The sequence below is a fragment of the Elephantulus edwardii genome, unplaced genomic scaffold (genome assembly GCF_000299155.1).
Source record: "Elephantulus edwardii isolate Elephantulus edwardi_28Jun2011 unplaced genomic scaffold, EleEdw1.0 scaffold00182, whole genome shotgun sequence".
NCBI classification, from domain to species: domain Eukaryota; kingdom Metazoa; phylum Chordata; class Mammalia; order Macroscelidea; family Macroscelididae; genus Elephantulus; species Elephantulus edwardii.
In genome coordinates this window covers 5,527,472-5,546,920 of record NW_006399932.1, presented here as the reverse complement: position 1 = coordinate 5,546,920, position 19,449 = coordinate 5,527,472, and the positions used below count along the sequence as shown (strand labels likewise).

The window sequence follows — 19,449 nt, the reverse complement described above, 5'->3', positions numbered from 1 at the left end:
TTTTGAAAGGAATCACTCCCAGTCTCATTATCTGCCTCTCCTCATCATTCCTCCCTCTTCCCTGCTCCACTTGCACACACCGCCATCACTCCCTTTGAGCACAGAAGTGACAGTTCTTTGTCTTGCTCTAAAGTAAGAGTCTGGAGAGAAGAGGAGCCTCAGGATTGGCAGCTTGTTAGCTATGTAATTTCCTGGTATCACCCTTCTTGGAGCTAGGTAACCTCATCCTGCCTCCTTCCTGATGGCCTGGACTGAATAATTTCGTTTACCTCTTAAAGTGGGCCTGGCGACAGGTAATTTCCTCTTCTCTGTCTTTTAATTTGTATGAGGAGAGGTCTCAGTGTTAAGGAGCTATACATATGTGATTCAAAATCACCAGCTACTTCTCAGGGGAAAGATGGACATGCCTCTCCTGTGCAATTTGTTGCCTTTGAAAACCCTCTAGAGGGTCAGCTCTGAACCAGTTCCCACTGACAGTGCATTACAACAATGACAATAGAGGCTCTGAAAACATTCAATTGTCCTTGGGTGGATTGTGAATGTCACATATATGGAATGAGCCGGGCAGCCTGGGATTTGCTGTAGGAAGCAGGCTTATGCCAATCCACCCGGAGGCTTTCTGATGATTACACCCCAGAGCTGGCCTCTGGGAAAGCTCGGCAAGAATGAGACACTAACATGGTATTATTCCTCTAATCCTTGGGTAAATTCTCCCCCCACCAGGGCAAAGATTGAGCACGGTCAGTTATGTCAAAGGAATGAATCTGACGAGTTACTCCGGCTACATCACCGTGGATAAGAAGTACAACAGCAACCTTTTCTTCTGGTTCTTTCCAGCCCAGGTAGGCTCACGACTAGTGGGCACTAGGCTTCGGCAGCCCCACCCACCTACAGGGACAGAAGAGTCCTGTAGATCCTATTTTCTAAAAATAAATGAATAATGTTCCTGTTTAAGTGCAGGAAACAACTGTTTTCAGGGGATGGAGAGAGGATGCTTTGAGATTTCTTGCAGCCTTATTTGGAATATTAACATTCCCATCATCTTCCTGCCAACCTTCCTCCTGGCTTGTTGCTGTTCTAAAAATACTGGAGACAGGGATGAGGGTGGGGGCAGAAAGTGGATAAGGAGTAGGGCTATTCCAGTGGTCATAATAACAGGTGATGCACGTCTTGATGGAGTGGGCCATGTCTTGTTTGTAGATTTTTCTGTAGCAGTTATTCCGTAGGTAGTTCTTTTAGCCTAGTTCCTAAGACGTTGCACTGCTAATTCAAAAGCAGTCCCTCTCCGGTGCTTCAAATTTCACTCCCAGCTCCAAGAGAGAAAGATAGGCAATCTCATTTCCCTCCTGTGGGATTTAAAGCTTGGGAAACCCAATGCAAGGTCATCTATGAAGAGCTTCCAACTTGATGGTCATGAGTTTAATTCTAGTTGGAGCCCTCACCCACTCCTGCCTTCAGTAGCATTTACTGAGCACATCCTGGTAAGACAGAGGTCAGAGCTCCTGACCAAGCCTTTGGGCATTTTTGAGGCAGGACAGGGAAGATTGGTGATCTAGGTTGGCTTCCTGGAAAAGGAGTCACTCTCTTCTCAGGTCCAAATACACACAGGTAAGTTTGACTTTGTGTTTAGCAATCTGATTTGGCACACAAGGCCAGACATTTCCGAGTGAATGAATAATATTAAGCTCATGGACAGCATTGGGGGCTTGCTAGAGGGGCTGGGATGCATAAACAAATTTTATCTCCCATGGAGTAATTTTCTATTTTTATTTCTCAAATTAGATTTGCTTTAGAAGCCAGAGAAAACACAGACAAAGCCTTCCCTGTGGAGGAGAGTATTCGTATTTGCACGCGATTTGCATGTAGTCATGTTGCATATATAATGACTGGATATATTGCTCAACCCAGTGTAGTTTAAAAGTTAAATTGCTTCTCCCGGTATTGTTGGGTTGGATTTTTGGAACTTCTCATTTCAGCTTCTGCTTTCCCACCATGGTCTCTGACACAGTTCACCCCAAAACAAAGACTGTTGTGGGGGAGGGGAGGGGAGGAGAGAAATGGGGAGGAATCCCAGGTGCCTTGTGGTTAAGCTGTGAGCAGTCTTCAGACCCTCACCTGCTCTAGATAGCCCCTTTTTGAACCCCTTGACGGAGAAGTCTCTCAAACTCCCATGAGCTAAGAGAATAACTAGGTACACCTTAAACAAAGTGCAGCCAGAGTGCTCCTTGGAGGCAAGGGTGATGAGGTTTCACCTCACATACTTTGAACATGTTTCTAGGAGAGGAAGAGGTATCGTACTTGGAGGAGTGCAGGGTTTGCAAAGGAGAGGAAGACCCCAATGAGGTGGATTAATACAATGACTGCACAATGTAGTAGAGATGATGAGGAAGGCACAGGATAGCACAGGGTTCAGATCGGTTGTTCACTGGGTAACAATGAGACATATGCAACTCACTGGCCCCTAACAACAGTAAGTGGACGAGTAGAGGAGAGGTGATGAGGATGACACAGATAGGTGGTGATGATGACACAGCTCTTTAGTTCACGGGGTTGTCATGAGTGTGGTTGACTCAGTGGCACCTAATGACGACAGTGGGCAGCAACAGTGGAGAAGTTACTTCTTCCTGTGGGTTAGGGTTACTGTTGAACAGAGTGAAGCAAGAGAGGCACTTACAGTACAGGACTCAAGGCCCTATCAGGGTGGTGCAAGTCTCAGATCAGCACCTGGCAGTGAGAATCCTCCTAACACGTGTCAACGCTCCCATCTGTGGAACCCAAAGTGGAAGGAAGCCAGTGGGTGAGGCAGTCTGTTGGATTTGTCTGCACGTTTCTGCATAAGAGTGGGGAAGGGTGGAGGGTGCATCTTCAGAAGCAAGTAGAAAAATATTCACAATAGCAATCTAAGACAGCGCTCTGGTGGTCTAGTGGGTAAGGCGTTGTGCTGCCAACACAAAGGTAGGCTATTCAAACCCACTAGTTGCTCTGAGGGAGAAAGGTGGGCAATCAACTCCTGTGTGATTTACAGTCTCTGAAAACCCACTGGAGGGTTAGCTGCAAGTCAGTTCTGACTTAATGATACATGGCAACCAACAGGTGGAGAGTTTTCTTATAATTTCACAAGTGCTTTCTTGCTCTTCAGAAACCAGACTGTACGCATGTGATTCTTTTTATAGTCCCATCTGTTACATCAATCAATAACATCAATAGCTAGCAATAGACATGGATCATTAACCCCTTTGAAAGGACAGCCTTCATCTGAAAGCAAGATGATAAAGCTTTATCTCACGTACTATGAGCATGTTGCTAGGAGAGTTCAGTTCTTGGAGAGAGACATCATGCTTGGAAAGGAGGAGGGTTGGAGAAGGAGAGGAAGGCCATTAAATGGGTGGATTGACACAGTGACTGCAGCAATGGATTTGAGGGTGTCACAGATCGTGAGGATGGTGCAGGATAGGACAGGGTTCAGATCTGCTGTTCATAGGGTCGCTAATGAGTAGTACTTAAGTTGATGACACCTAACAACATCTGCTACAAATAATCTCTAACTTAGTGGCTCAAGACATCACAAATTAATTATTTCAAAATTCTCTAGATCAAATATCTGACATTGGTCTTCCTGAGCTGCAATCAACATGGGCATCTATCCTGGTGGGTTGAGACAAAACCTATTCGCTGGCCTTCACAGCTTCTAGAGGCCACTTACATCCCTCTGAATGCAGTTGGCCTTCTCAGCCCAACTCCCTTATCTTCACAGACAGCAGTGGTCTTTCTCACATGGCATTGCTGTGACTTTGGCATCACATTGCCTTCTCTGACTCGTCCTCTATCTTCTTCTGCCACATGCTCAGACCCTAGAGATTGCATGAAGGAATGCTGGTTTCATAGTAGTTTGAGGCTGCTAGCCAAAGGCTGAAAATGTGAAGTCACTAGCCATTCTGTGGAAGAGAGATGAGGTGATCTTCTTGGGTTAAGATTTATTTATTGCCCTGGAAATCTAATGGATGGGTCACCATGAATCAGTATTGGCTCTGTGGTGGTGGGTTTGAGTTGGGGTTTTTTGTTTGTTTGTTTTGTTTTGGTTTTGGGTTCTTTTTTTAACGTTTATTTGTTGTCTTATTGTTTCTTTTAGAGGATAAGGGCTGATTCTATTGAGCCCAGTTTGAATTGGCAAATATAATTCCAATCTGTGGGGAGCTCAGGTGGCATAGTCTGTAGGGAAGTGTGCTGCTAACCTAAAGGTGGACCATGCTGGTGGTTCAAGTCCACCGACTCTGCAGGAGAAAGATGGGCAATCTCGTGATTTTCAACCTCCTGAAAACCCAGTGGAGGGTCAGCTATGAGCTGATCCCAACTCAATAGCAATGAAGTTGAGATGTATTTGTTTGCATTTCAGTTGTAACCTTAAACCCCTTCTTACACGGAAGAAAATACATTAAAGGTCTGGAAGCCAGAACACAGTCATCTTTGGGGAACCTTTTTTCTGCCTACTACTCTCTAAGTTATTTATGGTTCACCCAAAATGGATCGTTAAAATGCTTGCCTAAGTTAGTGCTTCTCAACATGTTTCCTTTCAGTGAATTTCATATTTTATTGTGCGTAACAAGGTCCTGTGACTTCCCCCAGAGTTTCTGATTGCATAAATTGGATGAGACCAGCAAATTGTAGAGTTACCAAGTGACTCACATTAAGACCCCGTTTTTCCCATCTATGCCCGCTTCATGGTGCTTCTGACTCCAACGTGGCCCATGCTCCTTTCCAGAAAGAAATGCCTACAGCAGTCAAGCCAAGGTGACAGTGGTCTATTGGCCTAGTCTTCTGTCAAGGTGAGGCCAGAATGGAGTGACTAGAGAGGTCAGCTTTCCTGTAAGTTCCTGAATGGTCAACATGTTTTCTCCCCCACACTGCTCCCACTCTCTGCCTCCCCTCCCTAACCCCAAGGAACTGATCACTTTCCATTTCTGTTCTGCTCGAGTAGTTGAATATGAAGCCATTGAGTTCCTTGTTGACCGCTAAATGTTTTCTTTCGTAAACAATCAGATTTGTGAAAACAGGAACTAATGATGAGAGACGTGATCAGACAGGAATGAAACAAAACCTAAAATCTTCTCTTTCCTGGGCCACCTCTGAACACGCGGTGGCTTTATCTAGAATGTAGGTGAAGTGCTAGACTGAATGGTTGCTTATGGAAATGGTTTGGGCTATGTGTCCTCTATAGAAGTCTGAAGCCAGAGAACTCAACAGCAACAGGCTTGTTGCTGTTGAGCCAGTTCTGAGTGGTGACAGCTGGATGTGTATGGAAGTAGCATTGGGGTCTCTAGATTTTCTGCTTGAACACAGTTGAGATTGTGAGGTTGGAGTTTGTAAGATCACTATATGTCCTAGTCAACTTGATGGCATCTAATGAATAAGGACAACAGAGGGGGGACTGATGACTTTAAGTTGTGATGCTGGAGAAGAATACTGAATAGCCCATTGACTGACAAAAAAACCCAAACAGATAGGTCTTGGGAAAAGTGCATCCAGAGTGCTCCTTGGAAGCAAAGATGGTGAAGCATTGTCTTTCATACATTGGACACGTAACTAGGTGAGGCTGTTCCTTGGTAAAGGGACATCATGCTTGGAAAGATGGAGGGTCAGAGAAGAAGAAGAAGACCCCCAATGAGATGAATTGACTTAGTGACTTGAGCAATGGGCTCTTGTGTGTCAGAAATGATGAGGACGGTACAGGATAGGGCAGGGTTCAGGTTGGCTGTTCATAGGGTTACTATGAGCCATACCTGACTAGACGGCATCTGAAAGCAACAACAACAGAGTTTTCTGGGCTTTAATCTTCATTAAATCAGACCTTCAGACCTTCTGTGGATCTTAATAACCAACCTTTTGCTTAGCTGTTGTTTTTGTTGTATACTGTCGAGTCGAGACTAATGCTGAGACTAATAGCTGGGTTGGCTAGCAGATTTTCAGAGGCATGGGAGGAGATTACTCATCTTTTTCCCACTGAGCAGCTGGTGGACTCAAACTATGTGCCTTTGGGATTGCAATGTAGTTTCTTGCCACTAGGCCACCAGAGCTCCCTGATGCAAATCTGTTTGTGCCCCACAAGGATCTGAAGGTCTGCAAACTCAGTATGAAAGAATAGCTAGACCATTGTGCTTTCCCTCCTTAATTACATTGCAATCTAACGGTGTGTTCCCAACCATATTATGTTTATTTTGGCTCCGTGCTGTAGGTGTAAGCATGATTCCTATAAATAAAGACATAAAACACATGGCTGTAAAAACATGTGAGGAGGTTCTTACCATGAAGCGTTTGTTCTACGACAGTAATAGAGGAAGCTCTAGGGCAGAGCAAGGCAGAGATGAGAAGGACGAAGGATGGAGCCCACAGAAGGTGTCAGCACATGGCAGCTGCAAGGGAGTGTCACAGACCTCTTTACTGGTACCCACCCACAGAGCCAAATATCTGAGGCCATTCCTGCCGAGCTGCCTGGCTATAAATTATGACACAGGGCCAGCGTGGGTGAAGGAGATAAAGGGGATGAAAAGGAGAAGCAGTGGTCACTGAGATGCGGACATCCATTGGGCAGAAGTATCAATTCACTGACTGTCCTGTGGAAGCCGCTGATATTGTCATCGGGAGACAAACGAGCCTTTACAAATGTGAAGGTAGAGAAAATAAGAGATGCAGGAAGGATGCGGTGCTTGTAACATCCTCTGAGTATTTTTTTGGAATGTTGTTTCTCAAATTAGTTTTGTTTTCCTGTTATTTCTGTAAGACTCCACTGTTATTGTGTACAAATCAGTGCATAATAGGTTCCAGAATGTGAAATTGGTGTGCAGTGGGAACTCAATCTGCCAGAGAAATGAATAGGCAGTTTGCATGGGATCAAGACGATAATAAAGCCAATAAAAATGTAAAAGTAGTTAATTGAACATCGGCTATGTGCTAAATGCTCTGCATTTTCTTATTTACTTCTTAAAATAATCCCCTGAGGACCTAATTGTTCTCATTTTACAGATGGAGAAAACTGAGGATTAAATAATCAGATTAAACGAGATTAAATAATTAGCCCTAAACCCTTGGGTGGCTCAAATGGTTGGTTGGTTGACTGTTAACAGAAAGGTTGGCATTTCAATTCTACCCAGAGGCAAATTTGAAGAAAGAAATGGTGATCAATTTCTGAAAAATTAGCCTTTGAAAATCTTACAAGGCTTAATTCTCCTCTGACACACATAAGTCACTGTAAATCAATGGCACTGTTAATTTCATTTCTTTGTTGTTGATTGCCATTGGGTCGAGCATGACTCATAGTGACCCAATGCACAAAAGGCCTGAAGCCTTTCTATAACTATCGACATTTATCAAAGTACATAAAGTTTAGAGGTATGATTTTTAGGAAGTGGATTTTACTCAAGCAAAAATAGGCAGACCTGGGATTGAAATCTATGCCTCTGACTTAAAAATTGTTGTTCTTTAGGTTACTTGCCATGTACTCATACTTATTGCTGTTGAGTCTGATGGACTCATAGCTGACACTCTAGCAAATATTAAGAGGCTGTAAATGACATGGGAGAAGATTGTTGTTAGAAACTGTAAATGACATGGGAGGAGACTGTTGATCTTTCTCCAGAAGAGTCCCTAGTGGATTCTATCTGCCATCTTTGGGTTAACACCACAACTCATTACAGACTATACCACCAGACCCTAATTGTGGAAGGCAATAGAGGACAATGATTAAAAGTGTAGCTTCTTGCATTAGCTTAGTTTGTATAGAAATCTTAGCTCCACTACTTTTGCAAATTATGAATCCCTGCACGTTCCTTAACTTCTCTGGTTATCCATTTCCCTGTTTAAAAGTGGTAATCAAAATATCAAAATGGTTTGACGACAATGTTGAAAAGCCTTTATAGTTGTGCCTGCTATGTAGGAAGTGTAGTAGCTGTGGTTGTTATCACTTTTCCTACTGCTAATAGCAAATGTTGGCTAGAAGCCTGCCAAGAAGTTAAAGACAACAGGAAACAGTGGAAAATTCCAAATCAGAAGGACTTGAAAGCTGGCCAGAAATTTTGATTGTTACTGAAGAAGGAAATTGAAGAGTCAATTGAGGCTCTTCACATTTTAGAAGATAAAAGATAGTATATGGCCTTTTTTAAAAAAAAAAAAAAAAGTAGAAAGCTTCTCATTGGGAAAAGGAGCTCTGGTGGCGTATGTGTGATCTGTGGAGCAGCTAATGGAAAGGCTGGGAGTTGGAATCCACCAGTATACAGGGGAAGATGAGTGGTCTCATAAGGAGTCTGGGAAAACTTCTGAAGGGTCGTACAAGTTAGAACTTACTGAAAGCCAGTGAGATTTGGTTTCATTAGAAAACATTATACTACATTTTGATTTGTCCTATAGAATATGAATGTATATAATTTATCAATGCAGTTAGCCAAACCTTGTGTGTGTATTATATATCTCTGATGATATGAGGCCAAAATCTAAGATGTTTACAGTTAGGCCTGCACCCTGCTTAAGTTGTAGACAACTCACAGCAACCCTATGAACCAAAGACATGAGCACTGTTCATAGAGTTTCTGTAGGCAAGCCATTTTGGAAGTGGATGCCACTCCTACTTCCAAGCTTGTTTTAACCAGGAAGCTCCACCAAACACTGTCTGCTATGAGTAACTGTTATCACATTTGACACATCAATGTCACAGTGTTTAGCATCACAAAAACCACTAGTTACCTCTATACAGCAATGCACAGACTAATGCTATACCACATAGAAACATAAAAGAATGTTTGACAAAAAAACCAATTTAAACCAGGCCTGAATGCCGCAGATTAAAATCACCCACCTTGGGCTTGGTAGCATAGCTTTCTGTCCACTAGGCCAATGTAGCTCTATGTTGTCATTGTTACTGTTGTTAAGTGCCATTGAGTTGTAGACGACTCATAGTGACCCTATGAACAGAAGACCTGAGTACTGTTCATAGAGTTTCCAGAGGCAAGCCGTTTCGGAAGTGGATGCCACTCCTGCTTCCAAGCTTGTTTTAATTAAGAGATTACACACACACACACACACACTAACTTTCATGTAGGGGGTTGATGTAAGAGAGGAAGTACATCAATGAGATGCATGGATCCCGTGGATGCAATAATTGGTTCTATCAAAGTATCAGTTAGGAGGACAGTACAGGACAAAAGGGCTTCGTTCAATAGTACACAGCATTGTTATGCATTGTAAATGACCTATTGATGCCTAACAACAACAATAATTCTCAAGAGCAATTGCTTTACTGGCTTTAATAGTTGTTGTTGTGTTGTTGAGTACTGTCAGAAATGACCAATAGCTGACCCTCCAGTACGTTTTCAGAGGCAGTTAATTGCACAGGAGGAGATTGCCTATCCTTCTCCCACAGAGCAACTGGTGAATTCGAACTGTGTGACTTCAGGATTGCAGTGCAGTTTCTTGCCACTAGGCCACCAGAGCTCCCTGGGTTTAGTAGTGATTCCCCCAAATTCCTGTTCACCAGAATATCAGAATCTGACCTTATTTGGAAATAGTTATTCTCAGGTATAGTTAGTTAAAAGATAAGACTAGACTGGACCGGGCTAGACCATAAGTCCAAAGACAAATGTGCTGTGAAATCATCCATGTAAAGATAGAGAGGCAGAGATGGGAGTGATGTAGCTGGAAACCAAGGAATGCCAAGGATTGTTTGCAAGCACCAGATGCTAGGAGAGAAATGGAACAGCTTCTCCAAACTCCTAGAGAAAAACAACTATCCCAATATTTTTATTTCAAGACTTGTAGCTTCCCAGATGGCAAGAGAATAAATGTCTTTTATTTCGAATCGCCCAGTGTGTGGTATTTTGTCACAACAGCCCTAAGAGACTAAAAAGCTCAAACTCACTGTTGTCAATGGATTTGAATTTGAGGAGGAGAAAGCAAACAGAATATTGAGATTCTAATTTCAGAAATGCACTTCTTGGCTTTACCACTTGAGTTAAGACATTCACATTTGTTGAACCTCAGGTTATTCATAGTGAAATGAAGTTTGAAGTCTGTCTGTCTACAAGACAATCCTCTGTATGTGAACCAAAGGATGAAAATATCTAAGAGTTACAACTTGTGATCTGGCTGAGTGAATGAGTCAGCGATAAGTCAGTTCTGATTTGATGGCAATGAGTGGCTAAAAGACTAAGTTTTGGAGAACTATTATTCATCATTCGATAATTAATGCAACTCTTTGACATGTTTTTTTTTTTGGTGCTGCTCTTGTGTCTTGTAACAAGCATCATCTAGTCCCTGAGGTAGGGATTATTAACCAGTATTATTAACCAGTTTTCAATGGATTGCCTTTCAGCCCCAATTCTACCCTCTCTTCCCTGATCTGCATTAATGGAGACATAAGCATGTTTGCTGTGCAGTGAGCACAATCTTTAACTTTGTCAGTAGAGGGTGCTGGAGGGACATTGCAGGAGGAAAATGCCTTCTGGTCTGGGTGTCTTGTACTTTGCTTTTTTTTCCCCCCTAGTGACCATTCTGTCAGCAGTACGAGCTGTGGGATATTCTGTGGTGCTTTGCAATGAGATCATGCAGGTCCTCACCAAGATTGTAGTCCCAGCTCTGGTCAGTGACTCTTCCAACATGGACGTCACACATGCCAGGCCTCCTGCCAACTCTCTGCAGTACTCTCACCAACCTTATCGGCCTGCATCCTGGAGGGTCATTTCCTAAAGTCTTCTCCAAATGAACAGCCGTCAGAAGCTTGACATTGAGGCAATCGGGGTGCAAGCTGAGGTGCTCATTAGCGTCCTATTTTAAAGTTCTGTATCCTCACTCACCACCCTCAGCCAACTTTCCACCATAGCGCTGCTTCCCTGGCCCTTTCAGCATGAACATGATGTACCTTGGGCTTTAGGCTACCAGTTAGAGGCATAGGCTCCTGATCCCGACTCCTGCACACCCCCTGCCTGCCACAGCCCACCTGGCCCCTGGAAGCTTCTTTCCTTGGCCAGAGACTGCAAGCTAGTATTGGAGTGGGAAGCCTTGTGAGCAAAGAGCACACCTTCTCCAATAAGGTCTGAAGCCCATCCCTCCACAGAGCCCCCTTCCTCCATTCTGAATTTGTCTGTCCGTAAGTACACCCCTCTCCATCCCAGGGCATTTGTTATATCTTTATAGTTACCTCCCTGTTATGATTCATTCTTAGTTTCATCAGCATTTCCCTGTTTAAATTAGTGTGTGACTTTCATCTTCTGATGGGATGCTAACTGATACAGATGCCCATTCCAAATCTATCTCTCCTGTTTGGAGACTCCACAGACAGAACATGTGATCTGGCTTCAGGAGCCAGAGCAGCCAGTTTTACTGTCTTAGCCTTATTCTCTCGAAGACCGCGGGCTCACACATTTGTGCTTGATTCTTCCCTTTTGGTCAATTAGCAGGTTTTGCTTTACCAGGAATTTGGCAATAGATGACTAACCAGGTTTGCCTGTTGTTGGAGTACACAATTTTCAGAGATTAAAGAACAGAATTCTCCTGGAGGGTCAGAGAGTGATTGGTCCGGTTTGGGTCTGATATTCTTCCTTGGTTGTTCAATCAGCTAAGAAGAGGGTGTTGGGTCTGTCACGTGGTAAAATAATGTGATAAACTCCTAGGCAGTGGAGAACTGCTTCTCAGGAAAGAAGTGTGGGATGAACAGATTTCAAAAGGCTTAGCTTCTCTGCCACCAAAACCAAATCAACTTCATCAAGTCGACTCCAGCTAACAGCATTCCTGTCTGTATGATAGTAGAACTGCCTTCTATAACGTTTCCAAAAGTGTAATCTTTCCACACATAGACTGCCTCATCTTTCTTCTACACAATGGCTGATGGATTCAAACAGTTGACCATTGGTTAGTGGTTAAGTGCTTAAGTGCTTTAACTGCACCACCAGAACACATATATCTGCCATTACCCATTGGCAGGGCAGCAAAGATTCAACGTTTGCTACAGTCGCTCTCCTCAGCTTTTCTTTGTCTGTCTTCTTTTTGCTGTGTCCTTATGGCATCAGCAATCTGGAAGAATAGATGGTAGATGAGACAAAAGAGAAAGAAAGTGGCTAAGAAGGATACATTATATACCCCCCCTACATAAAAGTATAGTCAAATTCGGCAGGAACTCTAGTGTATCTGATTCCCTTTGGGAAATGAACATTGAACCTGGAAAAGAGAATATTTCATTCTCAGGTATTTCATTCTTTGTGTCAAAAGAGATCCCTTTCTCCTCTCCTTCTCCAGCCTTTCCTTCTAACACAGAGTGACAGAGAAGCCATAATCATCTCCTCCGCAGGCAGAGGAGTCAGGTAGAAAGGTTTCAGAAGAGAAAGGCAGAGTAGATTCTAGTGGAGTTTGTTGTGGTCATTGACGTGATGCTGATTTTAGTCCAGGATGACCCCATGGGTTACAACACGACAGCAAGACCACTTATTGCTGTCAATTTAGAATCAATTTGTAGCTGATTCTCCATTGAGTTTCTGAGGCTGTAAATTAAGCAGGCGGAGATTGCCAGTGTTTCTCCTTCAGGACCATCGGTGGCTTTGAACCACCAAAAAAAAAAAAAAACAGTCCTTGGGATGGCCGGACAACTCCCTATGGACTATAGAGAAAACTATTCCATGGGGTGTTCTTGGTTATAATCTTGTCAAAAACAGATTCCCAGATCTTTCTTCTGCAACAGTGCTGGATGAGTCTGAACTAAGGTTAGTGATAGAATGCAAGCCTAGGAACCTTGGTGGTGTAATGCTAACTATAAGGGTGGTAGTTCGAATCTACCAGCCACTCCATGGGAGAGAGACTGTCTTCTCTCATAAAGAGTTGTAGACTTAGAAATCTGATGGGGAACTGATTTGAAGGCAGTAGGTTTGGGTTTTGGGTTTGTGAGACCTTACGGTGAGGTGTAGAACTCACTGCCCTGTGACACTTCATCTCATAGCAACCTGCCATTTGTTTTCTGCCTTGGAGAGGCTGGTGGATACAAACCACTGGAGACATGTACGACCTTGAGGTTAGCAGTGTAGCTCTCCATGAACTATGCCAACAGAGCTCCCGCTGTTGTTGTTATTGTTGTTGTTATGTGCCATCGAGTCATTTGCGACTCATAGTGACCCTATGTACAACAGCCCTAAATTCTGCTCTATCCTGTGCCAATCACACTGCCTCTGACACACCCATCCCGAATATCCCAGTCACTGAATCAATCCACCTCATAGAGGGTCTTCCCCTCCTGTGCTGTCCCTCTCCTTTACCCAGCATGACGTCCCTCTCTAAAGACCTGTCTCTCCTTACAACATGTCCAAAGTATGTCAGACGAAGCCCCAGAATCCTTGCCTCCAAGGAGTAGCCTGATTTAACCCTCTCTAGGATGAATCTGTTTGTTTTCTTGGCAGTCCATGGTACATTCAATACTCTTCTCCAGCACCACAGCTCAAAGGCGTCAATTCTCCTTCTATCCTCCCTAGTCAGTAATAAACTGATCCAACCCGAGATGATGCAAACTTGATGGTAGACATGGGGGCCTTGAAAGTCCTTTTATGAGCCCTAAAATGGAGCAAATATCTGAAAACGTTACTTTCCCATCTGGAGACATAGTATTTATCAGAGTAAATAAAGATTTAACAATTTAACGCTTTCATTAGTGTTCAGCTGCAAGTAGAATTTCCTTGAAAAGCACAGTATGTCTTAAGCGTGTCATTTGTATGTACTGGGGGAGTGTGTGTGTGCACGTGCATGTGCGAGAGAGATGAAAATGTTATTAAGTTCCTATTTAACAATTCTAGTCACAAAATTAATTGCTTACATAAAATGTTCTGCCTTGATTAACACCATTAGTGTAGCGGCTGAAGTATTAGCTGAACTGGGGTCTGTGTGGCAAATGGAAGTCCATTTAAACATACTTGGGGGAATTTAAAGACATTTACTTGGGGCACTAATGACTTCAATTAAGATAGAACACATTACTTAAAGCAGGCAAATGATCATCCTCTGTGTATAACAGTGTGAAGAGAGCCTTAATTAATTTCCTAATTGTGCTTCTCATCTTAAGCAGCACCACCACTGGGTCCTTGGTCTGGATTTGCCAATGGTTTGGTTACAGGGTTCTTTTCCATATTGGGGTGTGGGTAGCTAGAGACATGTCTGGAGCAGTGGAAGATGGCCATCTACTTTGACTGAAATCCTGGTCTGAAACATTGCTTACATACTTGTTGATACAACTTGTTGATATGACAAAGATTCTAACAGAATCCATTCCTATACAGACTTCTATTAAAATGGTGTTGTTAGCTATGATAGGGTCAATTCCCACTCTTAAGGACTGAATGAACGACAGAATGAAATGTTATTGGGTCCTGTGTCATCCTCCCTCTCACAGGCATGACTGAGTCCGCTGTTGTAACTGTTGGACTGATCCATCTCAACTGAGGGTCTCTCATACCCCACTTTACCAAACGTGATGTCCTCCTTTGGTGATTGATCCCTCCTAATAAAGTATTCAAAGTAAGTTGCCCTTCATATTCAAAAGTATGCAAATCAGAGCCCCTTAATACTCAAGAATACTAAAATGGTTTTGTTGTTGTTGAGTGTCATCGAGCTGAGTACAACTCATAGTGACCCTATGAACAACAGACCTCAGGCCTGTTCTATCCTGTGCCATTCTCACCATCTCTGTCCACTAGAACCCATTGTTACAACTCCTGGGCCAGCCCATTTCATTGAGGGTCATCCCCACCTTTGCAGCCAGATGGGGAGCAATACACAGGATATATTACTAGTTTTGACTCATTCATTCTTCTCATGTAGAGTCTCCTATACTTATTTACAGACAAGGAGAAAGAGGGGGGAAAAACTTCTGTTGTTGTTGTTGTTTTGTCCCATCAAGTCGCTTGCGACTCATAGCGACCCTATATACAAAAGCCCTAAATGCCATTCTCTCCTGTGTCAATCTCACCATTTCAAACACACTCATTCCCACCACTCTAGTCAAAGAATCGATCCATCTCATCGAAGGTCTTCCTCTCCAGCACTGCCCCTCCACTCTGCCAAACATGATGTCCCTCTCCAAGGACCAGTTCCTCCTTGCAACATGCCCAAAGTATGTCAGACGAAGCTTCAGAATCCTGGACTCCAAGAAGCATTCTGGCTTCACCCTCTCCAGGATAAACTTGTTTGTTCTCCTAGCAGTCCATGGTATATTCAACACTCTTCTCCAGCACCACAGCTCAAAGGCATCAATTCTCTTTCTATCATCCCTAGTCATTGTCCAACTCTCTGATGCATAGAGATCCATCTTCTTTTGATACCTCCTGGATCATTTAACATTCTACCCAAAGTATTGCCACCAGTGGCTTGAATCTGTTTCTCAACTCCTTCAGCTTAAGAAACGCTGAGCGAGTTCGGCCCTTTTGATTTTCTGACTCCAGCTCTCTGCACATTTCATGATAGGGTTTTGCTTTGTTGTCCCGGGCTGCCTTTTGAAATTTTTTGTTCAGCTCTTTGATTTCTTGGTTTCTTCCTTTAGCTTTGGCTTCTCAGTGCTCTAATGCAATACTCAGAGTCTCATCTGACATCCATTTTGGTCTTTTCTTCTTTTTCAGCCTTTCTAATTATTTTTTGCATTCTTTATGGACGATTTTCTGGATAGCCTCCCAGAGCTCATTTGGTCTACGCTCATTGGCGCTCAAGGCCTCAATCCTGTTCCTGAGATGGTTTCGAAATTTGAGTGGGACAGACTTAAGGTCAAATTTTGGTTCCCATGGACTTGATTTAATTTTCCTCAACTTCAGCTTGAACTTGCATATGAGTAGCACCAGGCCTGGTTTTCACTGCTGATAATGAGCTTCTCCACCGAGTCTTTCCACAAACGTAATCGATTTGATTTCTATGCATACCATCAGGTGAAATCCATGTGTATAGCCTGCATTTATGTTTCTTATAAAAGGTATTTACAATGAATGCACTGAATGTGCAGAATTCTATCATTCTATCTTCAGCCTCATTTCTTTCACCGAGCCTGTGTTTTCCAGCTACTGATCCTTCTTCCCTGTTCCCAACTTCTGCGTTCCAGTCGTCCATTATTATCAATGCATCTTGATTGCATGTTTGATCAATTTCTGAGTGCAAAAGTTGGTAGAAATCTTCCATTTCCTCCACTTTGGCTCTAGTTGTTGGTGCATATATTTGAATGACAGTGGTATTCACTGGACTTCCTTGTATGTATATGGATATTATCCTGTTGCTCACCACATTGTATTTCAGGATGGATCTAGAAATGACTTTTTTAATTATGAAACCAACCCCATTTTTTCTCACCTTTTCATCCCCAGCATAACAAATCTGATTCAAAATGTCCCATGCCAAGCCATCTCATTTTACCAATACCTAGTATGTCAATATTTATGCGTTCCATTTTTTTCTTAACTATATCCAATTTTCCTACATTCATACTTCTCACATTCCATGTTCCAATCACTAGTGTCTGCTTACAGCTCTTTCTTCTGTGCGTTTCCATTTCTTAGATCTCAGTCTCAATTGCCATGTCTACTAGACTAAGTGATAGACAGTCTAAGTGTGCTCTGTTTTATATAGGGTTTCCAAAGGCTTGTCATTTTGGAAGTGGATGGCCAATCCTTCTTCCTAGTCTGTCTCAATTTTTAAATATATATAGTAGTATCTGACAGATGAGCATTCCACAGAAAACAGCAGATGAAAGACATTTATCCAGTTAAAAAAATTACCAATAGATTCAATGTTGCTGCCCACATCTGCTACATGGTTTGTGATGTTGTTTTGTTTTGTTTTTTTCATCCACCCTTTCCCTACTCCACCACCATCCCTTCCTTCTTTTGCCTTCACCATTCAACACCTGTCTACCATTGATCAGCCACTGATGTGATAGCCTAAGTCTCAAGCCATAAGGATTTCTGTGATCCTGAACATACCATGCTGCTGTCAGTCTCTTATGATGCAGCCAGTATGACTTCAATTTAAAGTTGTAGTGCATTTTTTTATTGTTCACCAGCTGTAGACCCAAATAAACAAGTTTTGTTTGCCTTGAACTAAAACCAGGAGGGTAGATCTTTTTTAACCATCATTATAAATAAGTAATAGAATTCAGTAATATAAGAAACTTATGACATTTTCTTCTGTAGAGTCTCAGAAAAAAAAATAGCTAGCTTGTCTCCTATGAGGCTGTTCACTCTGCAACCAATGCTGACAAAGGCCAAGTTCATGAACTGACCACTAGGCGTCACCAGAAGAATTCCAAGGGCTCCAGAGCAAAACTAGTTAATCACCAAAAAGGCTAAGGTTTAGAGGAGCCCAGTGCCCACACTCTCCTGTTACTAGAATTAAAATATGTAGATGCCCTTCCTTTCTGGTTTTCCGTTTTTATTGAAAAAGACCTTTGCATGCTTGGCGTCATATCTCTATCCTATTGCCTTCTTTGTTTATTGCTTTCCCCCTTCACAAGGAAAATAAGCAGAGCTAATACTTAAATAAATGTTCCCAGCACTATTCTGTGTGCTCTGAATATATTAACTCTTTAGACCTACTCACTAAGTCAATCAGATACACACAGACATAAAGCAACTTGTTGAGGTCAATGGAAACTATCATAATTGCAGTTCAATCTTTTGTAATTTGGTTCCCAAATTCATGCTCTTAACTTTTAAGGTCTACCTGTCTAGAAGTGGGCTCTGCTCTGTCTGTCCAGCTCCTAGAATGATTCCCTTTACTCACTGTTGCATGCTGATTAATGTTGCATGCTGAGTGAACCCATATGCACTGTTGAGTTCATATTCTATTGAGCCAAATGATGCTATAACAAAACTTTTCATGTGATATGTTACATATATTGTAAAACTCTATAAGTGTTCTATTGCATTATAAAACTCTGCATCTTGTGATATAACTTTCCTTTGAATTTTTAGCATTGCAAACTTGGCTTTTTGTAGCATTTGACTTTCACTGCAGATAAGCGCAGTGTTATTCTCAGGTTGATTGGCTCATTAAAGTAAAAAGATGTATGCATGGGTTTTCTTTAAAAACAGGGTTCTCAAGGGCTGTTGAGTCTCACTCACCTCACATAGGAAAATAAATTTGAGCAGCAAGGTCAGCTGAGGTTGGAGGTGTGTATGCAGATCTCTTATTATTTAAGCATTCCAAGAATGCAGTGTCTTGGGCTTCAAAGTTGCATAATAAAGATGTTTGGCACCGAGGTGCTTGACTTGACTTTGTAGTGTAGCCTTTCAGGGTGAGGTTATTTTTCTGAGAGCCCAGCCACTCATTGTGCCAGGTCACAGGAAGAGACATGAAAGGCCAGAGGGTGGGGTGGGAGTCAGAGGCCAGGGGCACTGGCAGGGGGCCAACTCAAAGTCCCCCTTGCAGGTCTTCAGCCTTGGCTACAGAAGAGGGACTCATGAATGCTTTTTAAAATGAGTTTCACCTCAGACTGAAGGAATTTGCATCTCTAGAAACTGAGCCTAGACAGTGGTATTTTTATCAAGTTCTCCATGTTATTTGAAGATGCAGCCAAGGTTAAGAACCCAGCTAGCTGTAAGGCACTGTGGCCTCCAGGGGCCCAGGAGGCTTTAGGAAGGAAATGGGGCAGGGCCTTGTTTCCGCTGGAATCAGTGGACTCATATTCCCAGGGATGTTGGGACGAGCAGGGACTCTATGTAACCAGATTCAACAGGTTGTTTCTTTTGTTTGGTTTGGTTTGGTTTAGTCGGATTTTTCTCCATCTCTAAATGGGGGCAGGTGTGTCAGAGATGGGGAGATTGGCTCAGGACAGGGCAGGGTTCAGAGCTATTTACAGGGTCACTATGAATCACAGTTAACTTGACAGAACAACAATACATGTATAAGGTTAACTCTAGTGAACAACAGTATATGTACAAGGTTAACTCTAGTGGCCTAGCAGTAAGGAGCTGTGCTGCCATCCCAAAGGTACATGGTTCAAATCTACAAGCTACTCTGTGGGAAAAAGGTGGTCAGTTACCTCCCATGAGCTATACTGACTCTGAAAGTTCTCTGGAGAATCATCTATGGGCCGGTTCTAACAGTATAATACACCACAAACAATATTTGCATAGAGGAAATGCTAATGGCATAGTCTGTAGGAAGTCACAGTGCTGACACAAAGGTGACACCTCTCCAACAGCACAATATATGTATAAGGTTATGTGGTAAGGAGCTGTGCTGCCATCCCAAAGGTAAATAGTTCAAATCTACCAGCAGCTCTGTAGAGGAAAGATAGGCAATTTCCTCTTATGTGATTTCTAGCCTCCCCAAAACCCACTGAAGGAGCAGCTATGATTTGGTGCTGACTAGAGGACAATCAGTGTAAGCATTTTAAATTATTATATATATATATATATACACACACACACACACACATATGTGTGTGTATCTGTACAT

General features: G+C 42.7%; 1 protein-coding gene across 1 annotated transcript in view; it reads left to right on the top strand.

Annotated features, from left to right (window-relative positions):
- The first annotated feature begins 758 nt into the window (after positions 1 to 758).
- CPVL (carboxypeptidase, vitellogenic-like) overlaps positions 759 to 19,449 on the top strand; it is a 154,154-nt gene continuing 135,463 nt past the window's right edge. Inside the window, exon 1 of the mRNA XM_006896135.1 lies at positions 759 to 842. Coding sequence (XP_006896197.1) covers positions 759 to 842 — 84 coding nt within the window. The remainder of the gene's footprint in view (positions 843 to 19,449) is intronic.